At 35.4% G+C, this 21,151-nt stretch overlaps 1 protein-coding gene across 6 annotated transcripts in view; it reads right to left on the bottom strand.

The window, feature by feature from the left end:
• TOGARAM1 (TOG array regulator of axonemal microtubules 1) overlaps positions 1-21,151 on the bottom strand; it is a 78,448-nt gene that overhangs the window by 10,199 nt on the left and 47,098 nt on the right. For 4 of the 6 annotated variants that reach the window (XM_027521655.1, XM_027521661.1, XM_027521658.1 and 1 more), the window contains 8 exons: positions 16,772-16,870; positions 15,252-15,424; positions 14,613-14,766; positions 11,731-11,902; positions 5,587-5,692; positions 5,057-5,292; positions 4,497-4,655; positions 1,580-1,706 (listed from right to left, as the gene is read on the bottom strand). In XM_027521655.1, coding sequence (XP_027377456.1) covers positions 1,580-1,706; positions 4,497-4,655; positions 5,057-5,292; positions 5,587-5,692; positions 11,731-11,902; positions 14,613-14,766; positions 15,252-15,424; positions 16,772-16,870 — 1,226 coding nt within the window. The remainder of the gene's footprint in view (positions 1-1,579; positions 1,707-4,496; positions 4,656-5,056; positions 5,293-5,586; positions 5,693-11,730; positions 11,903-14,612; positions 14,767-15,251; positions 15,425-16,771; positions 16,871-21,151) is intronic. The other 2 variants (XM_027521656.1, XM_027521660.1) reach the window with 1 other exon arrangement.

The following is a 21,151-nucleotide window of genomic DNA, read 5'->3' as shown; positions in this document are numbered from 1 at the left end:
TATATGAAAGGGGCTTCCCTGATGGCTCAGTGGCAAAGAATCCACCTGCCAATGCAGAAGATGCAAGTTTGACCCCTGTGTTGGGAAGGTCCTCCGGGGAAGGAAATGGCAACCTACTCCAGTATTTCTGCCTGGGAAATCCCATGGACAGAGGAGCTTGGTGGACTACAGTCCATGGGGTCACAAAAGAGTTGAACATGACTTAGTGACTAAACAACAATTACATGAAAAGTAGGTCTATTTGTTTTCCCATCTTAAAAGGAAGTCAACTCCATTCATTTTCATTATCTTATAGGTAACAAAATGTGCAGGGAATTTTATTCTTGTTGTGTTCCCAATGCTAAAAAGAATTGATTTTCTTTAGACATATATAATTTTATTTATTTATTTACTGGCTGTGCTGGGTCATCAGCACTCCTTGGGCTGTTCTCTAGTTGTGGTGAGTAGGGGCTACTCTCTGGTTGCAGTGTGCGGGCTTCTCACTGTGGTGGATTCTCTTGCTGTGGTGCACAGGCTCTAGGCAAGTGGGCTTCAGTAGTTGCGGCAGGGAGGCTCAGTATTTGCAGCTCCTGGGCTCTAGAGCACAGGCTCAATGGTTGTGACGCTTGGGTTTATCAGCCTGGGCTGAGTTGCTCCGTGGGATGGTCCCAGATTGGATCAGGGATTGAACCATGTCTCCTACGTTGGTAGGTGGATTTTTTACTATTGAGCCACCAGGGAAACCCAAGAATCAATTTTCTTTTAGAACGGTTGACTTTACACTTTTGAAAAGGGCTCTGGCCTAATATTACTATTGATAGACTCCCCGACCCTGTCTTTTGTCCTTAAGAAAAATAAAAAATAATACAACAAAAACAAAACAAAAAAATAAGAAAAAATAACAAGTACAAAAAACAAAAACAAAACAAAAAATAAAAGCTCTTTGTTTTGGGGGGAACACGATCAACCCATTCAGAAAGTTTATAATCTTTAGCAATATAGAATGGATAATTATAAATTGATCACTCTTTTATTGTTAAGAAACTCAAAGGTAAGAAGAATAACATTACCAACTCTTGGGTTACTTTATAAGGCACTTTTCACATTTCATTTCACTTGACAGTCCCTCAGTTACTCATTTACATACATTTTTGAATACTCATTATCTACAAGGACATATAAGACATGGGGCTTCCCCTCAAGGAACTCCTTTATCAACAATGTGGTAGAAGCTCTAACAGTGGAACGTACAAGGAAAATAAAGAACTAAGTGTAATAAACATTATCCTCATTTTATAAAAACAATAAAGAAATGATATGTGCAAGATTATATAATTGCTACTTCTCAAGTTGTGATTCAAACACAAGTCTTGTAATTCCAATAAGCCACACTACTACATTCTACCTAATATCAACCTTCTATTCAATAAACATTTACACTATGAATGTCTCCTCAGTACTACAGTTGTTGAAATGCTACTGTAGATCTATTCTGAATGGTTAACAGAAATAAACAAGTAATTATTTCTATCCTTTACCTTCCTCAGCAAATGAACATTGCTTTTAAAGTCGTGTTATAAAATAAATTTCTTCTACATACCTTTTGCCGTAAGCTTTTAACAGATTCCTTAATATATGGCAAATCTTTAGATGGCACGTACTTTTCAAGCATTTTATCAAAGTTAGGATGACACATCATGAGGAAAAGCATCTTTCGGCCATAATACCTATGGATATTTAAGAAATATGTGAAATGATTCTATAAATCTTAACAAGCCTAAGTTTCTGTCCTTAGATTTAATTTTTTTCCCCCAGTAGAAAAAAAACCTATCAACATCAAGATTATCATCCCTATATTAAATAAGCCACTGAAATATAGCTGCAGTAACTGGATTAGAGAGTATAGCATTCTCCTGCCACCCATCTTTAAAAAAACATAGCTTCAAATCTTTTAGCTATATGTCACAGAGAGTCAAAAGCTATGACTATTTTTCAGGCACCCAAGGATCCACATAAAGACTGGCATTTGGCAGAACTGTGAGTTAAAAGAAGTGTTTGTCCTGACTTCCTTGTCTGGTGACCTTTTGCTGCTCACAGACTGGCCAGATATTCTGGCCTAAGTCAACCCAAGATTCTGTATTTCTGACTCTCTCTCTTTTCTTCTTCCTGCCAAAACGTACCTGGGCTTCAATTCTTCAAAAACCTATTCTTTGCTATCTAAAATACATCCAAAGTTAGCTGGTAAATTGTGGCTGATACATTAATGAAATGTCTAATGTTCTCCAAAACTAGGTGTTTTTTTAAATGCTACATTAGTTTTAACATAATTCTTTTGGGATAATACCCTAAGCCAGGATATCATTATAATGGTAAATGATGTGGTGGAAGTGCATACTGGAGATTATTTTTCGACAGGGGGGTCTTGTATTACCTCATAAAACTGTATTCTTCTTCTTCCTGGAGACTTGACCCTAAAATAATTACAATTATACCTTTACCTACAACTTGGAATGTATGATACTAGAAGAACCAGAGAAGGCAAAGCTTTTGTGGGGGAGATGTAGAAGATGATCTCAGAATCATTTATATCAACTAGATTTGTTCAAATGTAATGAAATTACAAAAGGGAGGTAATATCAGAGAATAAAAATTAGTTTTCTTGCCCCACAACCAGAATAAGGTTAACACCCAGATAAATAGCTCCTAATTAGTTATAGTTTCAAAGCTGACTCTAACTTTTATCCCAGAATGGTAAGGACTGCAGGTCTACCATAGACTGTAATGATATGTGAATGGCTAAAACAAACAAAGGAGCAAGCAAAAGACAAAAAATGTAAGAAACACTATAACTGGAAAGTTGTCATTATTCTGTAATTTTAAAACTTTAAATAAGAATCTAAGAAATGACAAAATGGATTAGAAGAATTACTATGCCATTAAGGAAAAGTTAAAATGTAAAAAAAACAACTATTGTAAATTTTATTTTGTTTCTAACTAGTCTATTATGATCCAACCCTCCTTAATTGTTTTGAACTTTACTGAGGTATGTACAACTTCTAAAATGGTTACCCCAAAGATATCTTGCTCTAATTCCTACAATTTGTGAATATACGAGATGTAACTTCCAGGATTATGTTATATTTAATGGTACAGCTGATTTTAAGATAGGGAGATGATCTGGGTGGACCTAAGTGAATCACATGAGCCCTTAAATGCACAGAGCTTTCTGTAGCTGGTAGAAGAAAAAGAAGTCAAAGAAATTCCAAGCATGAGAGGGATTCGCCTTGTTGCTGCTGGCTTGAAGATGGAGGTGGGCTGCATGAGAAGGAATTCGGGTGGACAGAAAGGAGCTGAGAAGAGATCCCGGCTGAGAGCCAGCAAGGGAATGGTAACCTCTGTCCAATAATCACAAGAAACTGAATTCAGCCAACAAGCTGAGTTTGCAAGCAGATTCTTCTACAGTGCAAGAGCCCTGCACTTGTTACCACCTTGATATCAGCCTTATGAAACGCTAAGCAGAAAACCCAATTGAGCATGCCAGACTTCTAACCTAAAAATGGTAAGCTAAAAGAGCCTGTGTTGCCTTAAATCACTATGTTTGTGGTTATTTGTTATGCAGTAATATTAAATGAATATATTTAGTTTCTATAATATTTTTTTGACATGACTTCCACAAGCTTAACTGTAGATACTTAAAGTAATGAACATCTCTGTCTTAAAATGTTAAAGTTTGATGTCCTTCTTTTCTTTTTAGTTTCCACAAAGTCAAGGTCCTACCTTCTTCATTTAATCTGAGTTCACATATAACTGCCAAAATTTTTACATTCTGTATGGGACATTATAAACATTTAGTCAAACCTTACTAATTTTATAGATGAAACAGAGGCTAACAGAGGTTAAGTAACTTGCTAAGGGCTGACAGTGGCTCGAGCTAGGAATTGAACCTAAGCTTCTGATTACATCCAAACTTCTGTTAGCATTACAGCTATAGTACCATCCATTCCTTAATTACTGTTATCCTTCTCTGACCATTCTTAACCTTCATAAAATTGTTCTTTGAGTACAAGACAGCAATCAAGAATTCATGGAATTTTCTAAGTGCACATATCTCATGCTAATCAGTTTGCTTCCTGTATTCTTCCTGATTTTACCTGACTACTTGGAAATACATCATTTTCCCCTAAATGCATTTACCTTATATCTGCCCACAATGAATTTCTTCTGCCACTTTTCTGCCCACTTATATAGTCTTGTACGGTTTTCATGCAGATCATCCCTGGGACATGGCATCTTACTACCCAGAAGTATGTAGTGTCATTTGTAAATTTGGAGAATTCACTGTGCACTCCCTCAAGGTCATTTATAAATCAGTCAAAAAAGATCATACCCCAGCACCAATCTGTGGGGGTCCCACTTCTCCATTTAGAAAAATGTTTATTCTTCTTCAACCTTTGTTTCTACATTTAAGCCCTTGTAGTAAATAAGAGACCCAACAAATATTATTAGCAGCTACTCACCTGGTTTCTGGTGAGCTGTCCTGAGCAAATTTAGCAGCAGCGGGTAATATACGGTCAGCCATATCCTTTGTTCCAGATAAAACACGCTCTGGTTCCATAAATTCTACCACATCTGATAAATGCTGGGCAGCACATCTTCTTACTGCAATGTGTAAGTGGCTAGAGGAAACATGGTCAATTACAATAGAGTTGATAAACTATTTTCCAAAGATATACCTTAAAAATTAAATGATTACTCCTAAGCCTCAGCCATCATCGTTGTAGGCTAAAATGACAAATTATTTACATTAGCTATCTCTTCCAAGAAGTTAAAAACAAAAGTTATAATCACTGACATTTATTTAGCTCCAGATCTATGAAGGTTAGGAACACTATTAAAACAACAATATTATTGTCTTCTGTATGCTTAGTACCTAATCTGACTTTTACCACAAAGGAATTATTTAATACATGTTTTCTGACTGAAATAACATTGAAATTTGCACTTTTCCCGTATACCCCAGATTATAAACAACTGCATTTTTAGTTTAAGGACATGTCCAGATTATTTTGAACATTACCTTTGTCCTCCGTTGATAAGAGAAACAACCGCACGTGCGGGAGTTACATTAGTGATCATAGCTCTTAATGCCTTGTCAACATCTTCTCTTATAAATGTATTTGATTCTCCTGACTTCTGCAATAAAACTTTTACGGTATTATCTAGTTCTTGATCCATGCTCTTTTTCAGGTGAGTAAAAAGATCACTTAAACAGACCACAGCAGCACGAGAAACTCCAGAGCGTAAATTTTTTACCTAAAAAAAATTTCCAAAATGTACATTTTGCTGAAATTCTGAAAGAAAATCAGTAATAATGACCTTAAAGCCAAATTTATTGTCAAAGCAACATGCATTAGTATGTATATTATGTCTTTAAAAGAAAAATCAACATTTTATAAATTTTTTTAAATGTTGCAAAGTAAGGCATGAGGTACTTTACATACAAGCCTACTGATTTCATTTAGTACAGTTTTTCAAGGTCAAGTAAATATGGCATGTTTATATTTTGTTATCCAAACACTCCTTAACTCAGCTGAAAAATAAGTTTACCTCTTGAACTACTGCAAAATTTGTTTCATGCAACTTTGTGTTCAGTATTTCAGAATGAAAAGCAGCTAAACATCTAATAAAGTTCAGTCCCTCAATTTTCTTCTCCCTGTGAGAAAAAGAAACAAACAACAAAACCATGTATTAAATGGGGCTCCACTGGAACAGGATCTCAGATTTCTTCTTCTTTTGTGAGTATGGATTATTGCCAATGAGGAGACCCTGTCTATCTTCCCTTATCATGCAGGAAGCTCAAATAAAAGATACGGAAAGTTTTATTTACTCCCATAGTTCTACTCCTGATTCAAAACACCATTCAAAACCACTGCTGACAGTCGAGTTAAGCATATGCTTTGTCAATAAAAAGGAACATTTCTCCACTACTAAGCATGTCATATTCTTTTTAGAGAATAGAAAGGAATGGAATGGCAAATGTGAGGGAAGCAATGAAACGAAAATGGAAGGAGATTAAATAACTAGCCATAATTTTGTTGGTGATCCAAGAGCAGAAAAACATTTATGGTTATGTAACTCGTATTTCTTTTTCATGATCTTACCTAATGAGACAGATGAAGGGTAGGTGAATGCTAACCAGAGAGTAGATTTAAGTGGGATAGAGACATTACATTTCAAACTTGATGGTTTCCATTGTAATTATTTGAAAAATGTAAGCTGAGTTTCCTTAGTTGGTAATACTGATAGTGGTTACTTTTTTAAGCATTTAAATCCCTTGAATAAGTTATGGGATAACAGGGAGAAAAGACTCAAGATTTCAAGGTGGCAAGAGTAAATCTATTTAGCAGATGCCTGGTTCAAGATTTTCATTTTTTGGATAAGCATAAAGCTGTTACAATTACCATTCAGATGCATAAACAACCAGATTCTAAACATAAATAATAGAAAGTGGAGTCAAGAGTGAGGAAGGCAGAAAAATTAAGAAAGAGTGGCTGAAATTTTTCCAAATTTGATCAAAGCTCTAAATTCTCAGATCCAAGAACAAATCCTAAACGGGATAACCACAAAAAAACACAAAATGGAACATTATTATCAAATTACTAAAAAGACTGTTAAAGGGAATATTCTTAAAAACAGCCATAGGAAAAAAGGGCAAATTACATACAGCAGAACAAAGATAACAACGATAAAAGGCTTTAGGCCAGAAATGTACAAGCCAGAAAACACTGAATACAATTTAAGTGCTAAAGAGAAACCAACAACAACCAAAAAAATCAACTTAAGAAGGAATATACAAAGCTTAAACTATACTTGGAGATTTTAAAAGCCCAGTAACTGATAGAAAAAATAAACAAGAAACCAGTAAGTATACAGGAAATTTAAGACTTTCAACCACCACCAAGCAACTTGATCTTCTTAACATTGATAGAACACTACAACCAACACCAGAACGCAGACTGTTTTTCCAAGTTCACGTGAAACATTTATCTGCGTCGTTCTGGTATCAGAGTACTGCTGACGGCAAAGAAGGACAGGAAGCACACCAGCTTCTTCAATGTTCTAGAAGTCTGTGTAAAATTGATTTCTTCCTTAAATGTTTGATATAATTCATTAGTGAAACTACCCAAGCATGAAGTTTTCTTTGTGGGAAAGAAATTCAAATTCAATTTCCTCAAGAGATATTAGGTAATACAGATTATCTGTATCTTTTTGAGTGAGTTTTGGTAGATTGTGTCTTTCCAAAAATCTGTCCATTTTACTAAGCTGTCAAATTTATGGGCCTAAAGCTATTTATCATATTCCTTTATTATTTATTTTTTCCCTTCATTATTTATTTAATAGCTGTATGATCAGTAGTGATATTCCTTCTCTCTTTCCTGATGTAGGAATTTGTTTCTTCTCTTTTTTTCTTCATCAGTCTGACTAAAAGGTTTACCAATTATATTTATCTTCTCCAAGAGACTGCTTTTATTTTCATTTGTATTCCCAATTGTTTGTTTTCTATTTCATTGATTTCCATTACATTCTTTATTATTTTCTTTCTTTGCTTATTTTGGGCTTCATTTGCATTTCAGTTTCCGGTGAAACCTGAGGTCACTGATATAAAACTTTTCATCTTTTAGAATTATAGGGCTATAAATTCTCCTCTAATTTAGCTGTATCCCACAAATTTTGTCTCATTTTTTAATTTCATTAAATTCAAAATGCTAATTTTCCATTCTTAGAGCCATGGATGATTAGTAAGTATGATACTTAGTTTCCAAATATTTAGAGATTTTTCAGGTATTTTTCTAACTTCTAATTTAATTCCACTGTGGTCAGAGAACAAACCTTGCATAATCTGAAACCTTTTAAATTATTTGTTTTATGTTTCAGAACACAGTCTTTCTCAGTAAAGACCCTTCTGGACTTGAAAAGAATGAATTCTGTTGTTTTACCTGAAGTATTCTATAAATGTCACAGGTCAAGTTGAAATTCTTCTATATCCTTACTGATTTTCTTTCTTCTAGTTCTATCAATTAATGAGAGGATTGTTTGAGTTCCAACTATAATTGTGGATTTGTTTATTTCTCTGCAGTTCTACCAGTAGTTGCTTAATATATTCTGAAGCTCCAGTATATGATAAATAAATGTTTAGGACGGCCATGTCTTCTTGCTGAATTAACTCCCTTATCAATATAAAATGGCCCTCTTTATTCATGATGTGATAGACAGAATTCTAAATGAGTCTAATGATAAATGTCTAATGACAGTCTAAATGATAAGACAGAAGTCTAAACCTTGCTTCCTGCCCCTAGTATACATGACCTGAATAATACCCTCCCCTTAAGGGTGAATATGATGGGCTATTACTTCCCTCGATCATGTTACATTATATGGCAAAAGGGATTTTGCAAGTCTCCCTACAGTTCACCAATCCTCTGTTCATGTCTTTCCTCCAGCTTCTCTAACATAATGTATTAGAATTATAACTATAGTTAAAATAATTTCTTTGTCTAGCAATTCTATAATCTATAGCAACAGTTAGTAACAGACTGGTTCCAAATCGGGAAAGGAGTAGGTCAAGGCTGTTTGTTGTCACCCTGCTTATTTAACTTATATGCAGAGTACATCATGTGAAATGCTGGGCTGGATGAAGCACAAGCTGGAATCAAGATTGCCAGGAGAAATATCAATAACCTCAGATATGCAGATGATACCACATTAATGGCAGAAAGTGAAGAAGAACTAAAGAACCTCTTGATAAAAGTGAATGAGGAGAGTGAAAAAGTTGGCTTAAAACTCAACATTCAGGAAACTAAGATCATGGCATCCAGTTCCATCACTTCATAGCAAATAGATGGGGAGACAATGGAAACAGTGACAGAATTTATTTTTGGGGGCTCCAAAATCACTGCAGATGGTGACTGCAGCCATGAAATTAAAAGATGCTTGCTCCTTGGAAGAAAAGTTATGACCAACCTAGACAGCTTATTAAAAAGCAGAGACATTACTGTACCAACAAAGATGCATCTAGTCAAAGCTATGGTTTTTCCAGTAGTCTTGTACGGATGTGAGAGTTGGACTATAAAGAAAGGTAAGAGCCAAAGAATTGATGCATTTGAATTGTGGTGTTGGAGAAGACTCTTGAGAGTCCCTTGGACTGCAAGGAGATCAAACCAGTCCTTCCTAAAGGAAATCAGTCCTGAATATTCATTGGAAGAACTGATGCTGAAACTCCAATACTCTGGAGAGTATTGGACCAAAGAACCGACTCATTGGAAAAGATCCTGATGCTGGGAAAGACTGAAGGCGGGAGAAGGGGATGACAGAGGATGAGATGGTTGGATGCCATCACCAACGTGATAGACGTGAGTTTGAGTAAGCTCCACGAGTTGGTGATGAACAGGGAAGCCTGGTGTGCTGCAGTCCACGGGGTTGCAAAGAGTCAGATACTACTGAGTGACTGAACTGACCTGATACCATTTTTGGATTAGTTTCCATTGTTTTCTTTGTCTCCCCTCTCATTATGGGTTGTATTTTCCTGTCTCTTTGCATGCCTGGTAATTTGTTACCAGATGCCAGGCACTGTGAATTTTTATCTTAGATATTTTTATATTCCTATAAATATCCTTAGCTTTGTTATGAGATATAGTTATTTGGAAAGTCTGATCCTCTCAGGTCTTGCTTCTATGTTCTGTTTGGTGGAACAAAGTCAGTCTTTAGCCTAGGGTTTATGCATTACATAGATGAAGCAAAACTCTTTGGACTATTGTACAATGCCATGTAACTTGTAAGGTTTTCCACTCTGCTGGTGGGGAAAGAAAAGTATTCTTGGCCTTGTATATGCTCCAGGGATTGTTCTTTGTAACTTTTATAAGTGTTTCTTGTTCTGGCTTGACCAATACTCAGCTAAACATTCGAGAGTAATTCTCTGAAGGATCCTAGAGTTCTTTAAGAAGCTATATCCTCCTCTGGCATTCTGGCTACAAGCTCTAGCTATCTTGGCCTCCCCAAACTCCCAGTTTCATCTCCATTTCTGCTGATATGTACATGGCTTTCCCCTCCCTAAGCTGTGATTTGAAAACTCTGCAGGAAGATAGCAAGGGCAGTTATAGGGATCAACTTCTTTGTTTCTTAGGGATCACTGTCTTTCACTGCCTGGTGAACAATATTCTCAAAACCACTGCTTCATGTATTTTGTATGATTTCTTTAGTTCTTTCTAATGTGAAGGCAAATCTAATACCTGTTAATCCATCTTGGCAAGAAGTGGAAGTTTAATAGTTCTACTTTAGACATATTAAATTTAAAATGTCTACTGTAATCCAAGTGGAAGTGTCAAGTAGAAGCTTAGAGCTTATAAGCTTAGAGCTCAAGAAGATACCAGGAATTCAGATATGCATTTATGAGAAATCAGAGTGTGGGTGGAATTTAAAGCTATGAAGCTGAATGAGATCATTTAAGAAAGGGATTGGCAAACTATGACTCACTGACCAAATCTGGCCCCGTCAGAGTTTTCTTCTATAAGTCAAATTTTTATAAGTAAAGTTCATTTAAGCACAGCCATCCCCATTTGTTTTCATAATGTCCAAGGCTGATTTTTATTATGACAGCAACGTTGAGTAGCTGCAACAGAGACATGTGGCCTGCAAAGTCTAAAATATTTTACTGTCTGGCTCTTTATAGGAAAAGATTGCCAGCCTGGATCCTTGAAATGAATGTAAATAGAGAATGTCAGTGGATTAAATTCTGGAGCACTCCTCAATACTGAAATCAAACAGAACACCAATAAGCACTAAGTACTGAAGCAGGAAAAGAACCAAGATAAGCTCACACATAGTATCAAAGACCCAATGCAGTCAAAAGAAAAATTAATTAATTAAAAAAAAAAGGGGGGAGTGTCAACTGTATTACAAATGATGCTGAGAGGCTAAGTATGATGACAGTAAGTGACTAGTGTAGATTTAGCAAATGGTTATTTTTGCAGTTTTAGTGAAGCTAAGTGACGGTCGAGGAGGGGAGGGTTGAAAGTCAATTAAAGAAGGCTGAGAAGAGAACAAGAGGTGAAAAAGTAGACAAATGAACTTGCATTTTTAAGGTCTTTTGCTAACAAGTGAGGAGAAAAGAAATGTGAAAATGTGAAGAAGGTGTGCAGTTTAGGAAGGATTTTTAAAAAGAAGAAATATCATGGCACATTTTTATGCTGATGAATATGATCGAGGACAAAAAGCAAAACTGATGATGAGGTGCACACTGAGGATGAAGACCGACTGAAGGAACACAGGAGGAAATGGGACAGAGCAGCCAGTACATGCTCCAGCTGAAGCAAGTGGATGCCACTGTCTTTCTGTTTGCCTTGATTTACTGGCTGGGCTGGCTGGGTAGCTATGCAGCCGTGGCAGAAACAGAGTAAGTATTCTCAAGACTTCTGTAGAATATATTTCACAGAGAAACACTTGGAGAAATGATGAGATTTGTACTTAATACCGAAAGCTTAACAAAGCTAAACTATATCCTTATAATACATGTCATAAGTGTTAATATAGCACTCTATGAGGCCCAGAGTTCAGCTATTAATTATAAGTTGGGAAAAACCCAGACTGCCTAAGAAAGAACGTAAGTAATCATTTCTACGACTATTATAATAGGAAATGTGTCAATTTATAAAAAATAATTTCAGCAAACTTTTGGGACAGGGATGGTTAACTCACCAATCCTCATCAGCTAAAAGCCTCAGAGCTTCTGTCAGTGCTACTTCGGGTTTGGAAAATGGCCGTAGTTCTGATGAATCCATTATTTCTGGACTATGAGTGACAGAGGGCATCCTTTCTTTATACTGTGGAATGGCTCCAGGAGATGCTTCATCTAGAACAAAGAAACATACTAAATAAAGTGTAAACTCACTCTGATACAAAGGGGTACAAATAGTACTCTGACCATGGAGTCTACAAATATTTCTTATAGAAACTTATATTAGATTGTTGTTGTTGTCATTTAGTCGCTAAGTTGTGTCTGACTCTTTTGAGATCTCATGGACTATAACCCGCCAGGCTCCTCTGTTCCATGGGGTCTTCCAGGCAAGAACACTAGACTGGGTTGACATTTCCTTCTGCCGGGGATATCTTCCTGACCCAGGGATCGAACCCTGCATTGCAGGTGGATTCTTTACTGCTGAGCCAGTGGGGAAGCCCCAACTATTAGTTCAGTCTCCAACAAAACTGTAATACCTGATATCAAAATTATTTAAAAACTTATTTTTTATAAATAAAACTATTAAATTACATTAGTATAAATGTTTAAGTGGTTTTGCAGTCATGAGTCATACAACAAAGTTTGGCCTTAAGAGCTATCAATAAAAGTTGGTAAGAAGAATATGATCCCATTTTGTAAAAAAAAAGTGGATGCATACCTAATTTACCATACAACTGATAACAGAAATAAAGCTTCATAACAACTGTGTATAAATTACAAGTTTTGCTATTGGTACAGCATTAAGGTATACTAAAAATCCTAAGATCATATGTAGTAGCATGATCAATGGTTCTTCCACAATCAAACATTTACCACCCATTTTCCAGATATAAGGCATTGTGCTAGATACTGAGGAAGTAAGTGCCCAGGGCAATGCCTACCACAAAGGCACTGAGCACTGTAAGACACATGTAGTGAGGGTGTCAGAAAGAAAAAAAATCAAAAAGATAAAATAGGATGTGTAATGGCTTTTGTAAGTGGGTAGAGATTAGTTATTTTTTCATGTTAAAAGAGTTTTTTTTGGCTACACTACATGGCATATGGGATCTTAGATCTCCGACCAGGGATTGAACCTGCATACCCATCATTGGAAGCACTGATTCTTAACCACTGGACAACCAGGGAAGTCCCTAAAGAGATATTTAAATACTTCATATTCAGGTCAGATCAGATCAGTCGCTCAGTCATGTCCGACTCTTTGCGACCCCATGAATCGCAGCACGCCAGGCCTCCCTGTCCATCACCAACTCCCGGAGTTCACTCAGACTCACGTCCATCGAGTCAGTGATGCCATCCAGCCATCTCATCCTCTGTCGTCCCCTTCTCCTCCTGCCCCCAATCCCTCCCAGCATCAGAGTCTTGTTGTGACAAATGCTTTACAAACTTTACATTTAATTCTCTCAATAAAGGTGTGATATGTATTCTCATTATCTCCAATTTGCAGCCAAAAATATAACTGAGTTTTACAGAGACTAAGAAATGTATTCAAAGTCTCAATGCTAATAATGAGTGGCAAAGGTAGGATTTTCATCTAGGCCTACAATTGCTCTTGATTTTATATAAAGAGGTCTAAGAAAGAATTTGTGCTTTCCAAACTTTATCACACACCAGATAAGAAGATGCATCCCAAAAGATGAATATATTATTTTGGATTACTGTAGTGATAAATGAGTACCAATTTTTGTTTGAGTAAATCATATCTGAAGAAAATTACATGACAATTAATGAATATAATAAGTAGACCTCAATAATTTTTTTGATAGTTCAGATGCACCCTCATTAGATTTCATAAATAAGATTTGTATGTATTAAAAAAAAAAAAAACCTTTGGAATTTTATAACCCAGAAAGAACAGCAAATTCAAAACAGCACCACTAACTATCATTTATTGAACTCCTGCCTGCATTGTGCTAAATGCTTCATTTATATCATCTCACTTGATTCATTTGACAACCCTATGTGATGGTTATTATTATTATCCTGTATTACAGGTGAAAAAACTGTTGCTAAAGTTTTAAGGACTCCCTCTCTGTATCTATTTTACTTTCATTCTCAAGTGAGAATAATTCATTAGGAAGGGATGCATATATAATATCAAATTATCAACCTCGGCATTATATGACAATTTCTATTGTTTTTACCTGGAAAAAAAGAGAAACAAAACAAAACAAATATTACTCTGGAAACAGAGGTGTACAGAACATCAATCTAAAGCAGTGTTGGCCAGGCTAGGGGCTTTGTTTTGTTTCTTAAACTTCCTTTCTTGCAGACTGATACTTTTATAAAATACAATAAAAGTGTTATGACAACAGTCTCTAAAAGGTTGTTCTCACTTTCTGTATTTATCTTGTAAGCATACTCTTCTGTTCAAATAATATAAGGGTAACTTCAGGGAAGCACTCTCCTTATACTTCTTAGAAATAAAACCTGTAAAGCCTACATTATAGGTGAAAAATCACAAAATTAGTTGATGTCTCTAGAATGAATATGCAACAATTTGTGGTTTGTTACTATTTATATTATTTGTTATATTTGTACTTCCATTCCTACTTTGAACTATTGGCTTAGATAAGAAGTTTTGTGGATTTTTCTCCCCCTAGATTTTATGACGGTAATAGTGAAATTATTTGAGAATGCTGAAAATTCAAATTTCAAATAATTATATATTATATATAACTATTATATATAGTTAATTATATGTTACTGAGTCATTCAAATTTCAGTATGATAGTTCAACATATTCCATTATTAGTCATGTATCACCCTCAGTTAAACCTCAGTACAGTAGTTTTTGAGTATTATGAGTTAAATGAAATCACACCAAATGTTAAATTCCACTTACTTTGAGGTGCCATTTTTTCATTTCCTGTATATTTCATTCGTTCCCAGGGATTCTGTTCCTTCCTTTCAGAATCTTTAATGTCAAAAAGTTCTTTTTCCTCTTTTCTCTTTTGTCTCATCTTGTCATAAGTAGATTTTGAAATAGAAACTTTAATCTGCATGAAAAAGTTGAAATATCTCTAATTATTTAGAAAGTCTGACACTTAACTATCTTCATCTTAGGCAACTGTAAGCTATACAAAATGAATTATACATTTCTTAGTCCTTATTTCAGTAATTCTAAAATTGAATAGAATTACATAGTACCAACTGCGAACTAAATTTGTGCCTAAAGATACTAGTTTGTTACTCCTTGACGATATCCTGGAAAATTGTCAAATATATACATGCACACATATATATGTATATAAAGTACATGTAGAATATAAAGTACATTAGATACTTTACACCAGAATAACAATATATTTGGTGGAAAAGGAGAATAATCTATCATTTACATGATTAAGGTTCAAGAATTTCAATATCATTGAGATTTAAAAAATTATAATCAAAGCACTTTTATCACCCCAAATCTGATATACACAAAATAATGATGTATCATAAGCTTGAATTTATCCTAATAATTAAGAAATAACCTTACATCTTTTTCATTCTCAGAATCAACATATGATGGAATACTCTGCTGAACTGCTCTTCCATAAATGCCTGATGGTGGTTCAGTATTTTTAACTGAAAACGAAACCCCATTTTCCACAGAAGTTATCACTGATTGACTGCAGGTTGCTGGTGCTGGAATTGGATTTCCAAATACCCCTGAAAGCAACCAACCATCAAACACTGTCATTATTTATGTGATGTTATTCTGGACAACAAAATTTTAAGACAAGGTTTTAAAAGAAGTAAACAATATAATTAATAAGAAAAACATGTTAAATAATCACGAAATACAAAAACACCTATCAAATGATAATATAATAACAAGAAATTTCATGATGTCAAATGAGAACTGCATATTTGCATATTGTAAGTTCTGAGTTCACATGAATGAAAGGTTAGGTAAGCGAGTGTTTAAAATGGTTTCAAAGAGCAAGGATTTGAGCTGGGACTGGAAGACATAGAATAATTTGAGTAGACAAGTGAGGAAGGCAGGGAGAACATCCTATGAGATAAAGATGTTCATAAGCAGAGGTGAACAAGTAGAAAGCATGTTTGTGGAGTGATGTTTGGGCACAAGGCAAATAGAGAAAATAAGCTTATAAGGGGAGGTTGAAGTCAATCTGAGGAGGATCTAAAATTAACCTAATGATATCAGCAAAGAAGTCAGGAAAGCTTTCTAAGCATTTCATTCTATTTACCAAAAATAAGATGTACACCCTCAACATCTATCATCATATTCTAGTTTTGCAATTAAAAAAGAATCTAGTTGGGCTGTGTTAATGGACTAGATGGAGAAATCTTTTTACAATGTAAATAGGTATTTAATCATCACATTGTATACTTTAAATGTCTTACAATTTTATTCGTCAATTATACCTCAATCAAGTTGGGGGAAAAATGATAATTTTAAAGGATATTTGCAAACAAGTTGTTCAAAGGTTTCTCAACGTACCTGAAATATATAACAGATACTAATTAAGATTTGTCTAGTCTTTGCATGAGATGTTATAGAATTATATTAATTTATATTGATTACTAAGTCAATCAAAAAGGACTACAATTTGAATTTGAACTGCAATAAAATTGTTTAAGCTATCCTAGAAGTGGAGAAGGAAATGGCAACCCACTCCAGTACTCTTGCCTGGAGAATCCCAGGGACGGGGGAGCCTGGTGGGCTGCCGTCTGTGGAGTCGCACAGAGTCGGACACTACTGAAGCGACTTAGCAGCAGTAGCAGCAGCAGAAGTATCTTATAAAGTGCCTAAACTGTACCTGTCACATAATACATCTCTCTGAAAATTACTGACATAAATTTACCATTGTTTCATTAGAGGATAGAAATGTGGTGCTAAGTATTCACTTTTAATTCTTTCAATTTAACAATTTTTTCAAAAAGAAAGTTCTATTCAACACCTGAAGCACACTCTTCTCTATTCTTTATTGATATGCTTTGCTTATACATGAAGAAAACATACAATTAAAAAGCTAAATAATTTTAAAATACCTTTTCCAACAACTACTACTGAGTCTTCTGATAAGGTATTTGTAGACATGAAGTCAAAACTGGAAATTTGGTGGAAATTTGATGATGACCCTGTAGATGCTAAAGAAACAAACAAACAAAAAAGCATTAAAAAATACATACTTATGTAGTATTTCAGGATATCATGACATGGTTTTTTAAAACTGAAAATTAATTTCATACAAAGAATTTATAATTTATATATTTACACATTAATTCAATAAATACTTAGAATACTTGGTTTGTTCAGTGTATATTCTTGTGTCCTTTGTCATAGATTAATTGACTGCAGGTTTGTGGGTTTATTCTTGAGCTCTGTGTTCTGTTCCATTGATCTATATATCTGCTTTTGTGCCAATACCAAGCTGTTTGATTACTGTAACTTTGCAGTATTGTTTGAAGTCTGAAAGGAATACGCCTCCAGCTTTTTTCTTTTTCCTCAGTATTGCTTTGGCAATTCTGGGTGTTTGTGGTTCCATATACATGTTATTATTATTTGTTCTAGTTCTGTGAAATTTATCATGGTTATATTGATAGGGATCACATTAAATCTGTACAGTTTGTTTTGGGCAGTATAACAATATTAAATCTTGAAATCAAAGAGCAAACGATATCTTTCCATTTCTTAAAATCATCTTCAATTTCCTTTATCAATGTTTTATTGTCTTCAGTGTATAGGTCTTTCACTCTTGTGGTTAAGTTTAGTCCTAGATATTTTATTTAATATTTGGATGTGATTTTTTTTTTTACTTTCTGGTATTTGGTTTTAAGTATAAAGAAATGAAGAAGGATACTCTTGTATCCTGCTACCTTGCCGAATTCACTTATTAGTTCTAATAGTTTTTGTGTGGAGTTTTTAAGGATCTGTATATAGAGTATCTGGAGAAGGCAATGGCAACCCACTCAAGTACTCTTGCCTGGAAAATCCCATGGACGGAGGAGCCTGGTAGGCTACCATCTATGGGGTCACACAGAGTCGGACACAACTGAAGCGATTTAGCAGCAGCAGCAGCATATAGAGTATCATATTATCTACAAATAGTGACAGCTTTACATCCTCCCTTCTGATTTGGATATCTTTTATTACTTTTTCTTGTCTGACTGCTGTGGCTAGAGCTTCCAAAGCTACACTGAGTAGAAGTGGTGAGAGCAGGCATCCTTGCCTTGTTCCTGAATTTAGCAGGAAGGCATTCAGCATTTTACCACTGAGTATTATGTTGGCTGTGGGTTTGTTGTAAATTGCTTTTGAGATTCATTCCCTCTGTACCTACTTACAGGGCTTCCCTGGTGGCCCAGACAGTAAAAAAAAGAACCCAGGAGACCTGGGTTCAATCCCTGGATAGGGAAGATCTTCTGGAGAGGGGAATGGCTACCCACTCCACTATTCTTGCCTGGAGAATCCCATGGACAGAGAAGCCTGGCAGGCTGCAGTCCATGGTGTTGCAGAGTTGGACACGGCTGAGTGACTAACACTTACTTACCTATACCCACTTTGGTGAGAAGTTTCTTTTTTTTAAATAATGGATGTTGAATTTTATCAAATGCTTTTTCTGCATCTATTGAAATGATCATATAATTTCTGTCTTTTCTTTTGATGATGTGGTATGTATCACATTGATTTGATTAGGTATAATAAACTGTCCTTGAGACCCTAGAGTGAATCCAACTCGATCATGTTTTTTGATCCTTTTTATGTACTGTATTGGATTCAGTTTGCTAATATTTTATTGAGGATTTTTACATCTATATTTATCAAACATATCGACACATAATTTTCTTTCTTCTTTTTTTTGGTAATTATCCTTGGTTTTGATATCAGGATGATGGTGGCTTTTAGAATGAATTTGGGAGTGTTCCCTTCTCTTCAGTCTTTTGGAATAATTTGAGCACAGGTGTGCAGTCTTTGTATGTTTGGTGGAGTTCCTCAGTGAGACCATCTGGTCCTAGACTTTTGTTTGCAGGGAGTTTTTCAAAATAGATGCTCGATTTCACTTTTAGTAATTGGTTTGTTCAAATATCTGTTTCTTCTTGATTCAATTTTGGCAGACTGCATATTTCTAAAAACTTGTCTAATTTGTTGGCATATAAATCTTTATAGTATGAGTTTTTGTATTTCTGTGGAATCAGTTGTTATTTGTCTTTACTTTCTTATGTTGTTTTTTGGGTCCTATCTCTTTTCTTCTTGAACTTGGCTAGAGGTTACTAAATTTTATTTTTTTTTAAAAAAGGGGGGGCTCTTGATTTTATTGATCTCCGCAGTTTTTTATCTCATTTATTTATTCTCTGACATATATTTATTTCCTTCCTTCTGCTGATTTTGGGTCTCATTTGTCCTTCTTCTAGGTCTTTTAGGTGGGAGGTTTTTTGAGATTTTTCTTCTTTCTTAAGGCCTGTGTCACTATAAACTTCCCTCTTAGAAAAGTTTTTGCTGCATCCCATAGATTCTGTAAGGTGTTTTCATTGTCATTTGTCTTGAGGTGTTTTCTGATTTCCTCTTTGATTTCAATGATGACCCACTGTTTTTTAGTAATATGTGGTTTAGTATCCAAGTGGTTTTTTTTCTTCTTCTTACTTTCTTTCTGTGGCTGATTTCTAGCTTCATACTGTTGTGCTCAGAAAAGATACTAGAAATAATGTCTATCCTCTTAACTTTGTTAAGCTTTGTTTTGTGACCTAGTATGTGGTCTACTGCAGAGAACATTCCACGGGCACTTGAAAAAAAAAATGTGATTCTGGGGTTTTTGGATGTAGTGCCCTATAGATATTAATTAAATCCACCTGATCTATTGTATCATTTATGATCTCTGTTTCTTTATTGATTTTCTGTCTGGAAGATCTGTCCATTGGTTTCAGTGGGGTTTAAAGTTGCCTACTATTATTGTATTCCTCTCAATTTCTCCCCTCATGTTTTTAGTATTCATTTTATATATTTAGGTGCTCCTATACTGGATGCACATGTTAATAAATGTAATATCCTCTTCCCATATTTATCCCTTTGTCATGATAAAATGTTCTCTTTATGGACTTTTGTTTTTAAGTCAATTTGTCTGATATAATTATCACTACTCCCATTTTCTTGCTACTTCCATTTGCATGATATATCTTTTTCCATCCCCTCACTTTCAATCTGTGTGTGTCCTTTATCCTAAGATGATTCTCTTGTAGGTAGCCTATTATAGGTTCTTGTGGGTTTTTTTTTTTTTAAATCCAATCTGCCACTCTGTTTTTTGATTAGAGCATTTAGTCCACAGACATTTAAAGTAATATTAGTAGGTATGTCAGTTCAGTTCAGTTCAGTCGCTCAGTTGTGTCTGACTCTTTGCGACCCCATGAATCACAGCACGCCAGGCCTCCCTGTCCATCACCAACTCCCGGAGTTCACTCAGACTCATGTACATCGAGTCAGTGATGCCATCCAGCCATCTCATCCTCTGTCGTCCCCTTCTCCTCCTGCCCCCAATCCCTCCCAGCATCAGAGTCTTTTCCAATGAGTCAACTCTTCGCATGAGGTGGCCAAAGTACTGGAGTTTCAGCTTTAGCATCATTCCTTCCAAAGAAATCCCAGGGCTGATCTCCTTCAGAATGGACTGGTTGGATCTCCTTGCAGTCCAAGGGACTCTCAAGAGTCTTCTCCAACACCACAGTTCAAAAGCATCAATTCTTCAGCGCTCAGCCTTCTTCACAGTCTAACTCTCACATCCATACATGACCACAGGGAAAACCACAGCCTTGACTAGATGAACCTTTGTTGGCAAAGTAATGTCTCTGCTTTTGAATATGCTATCTAGGTTGGTCATAACTTTCCTTCCAAGGAGTAAGCGAATGTACACACTGCCATTTGAAAACTTGCCTCCCAGATGATTTTGCATTTTTTCTTTTTGTATTTCCTTTTAGAGTTTGATGATTTTCTTCTATATTATGCTAGAGTTCCTTTCTTTTTTGGTTTTGTGAGTCTACTGTATATTTTAGATATGTGTGACAATTTTGCTGGGTAGAGTATCCTATGTTGCAGGTTTTTCTCCCTTTCAGGACTTCGAATATACAATGCCATCCCCTTGTGGCCTGCAAAATTTATGCAAAAAATCAGGTGATAGCCTTATGGGGGTTCCCCTGTAACTGACTCTTTGACTCTTTTCCTCTTGCTGTCTTTAGAATCTTTTCTTTTTCTATGTTAATTATGATATGCCTTTGTGTGGGTGTTTAGATTCATTTTGTTTAGGACCCTCTGTACTTCCTGTACCTGGGTATCTGTTTCCTTCTCTATGTTTGAGAAGTTTTCAGTCTCTTCAGCAAGTGATGTTGGGAAAGCTGGACAGTTACACGTAAATCAATGAAATTAGAACACTACTTCACACCATACAC

This window comes from Bos indicus x Bos taurus, chromosome 21 (genome assembly GCF_003369695.1).
Source record: "Bos indicus x Bos taurus breed Angus x Brahman F1 hybrid chromosome 21, Bos_hybrid_MaternalHap_v2.0, whole genome shotgun sequence".
Taxonomy (NCBI): Eukaryota; Metazoa; Chordata; class Mammalia; order Artiodactyla; family Bovidae; genus Bos; species Bos indicus x Bos taurus.
This window is presented reverse-complemented; position numbering and strand designations above follow the sequence as displayed.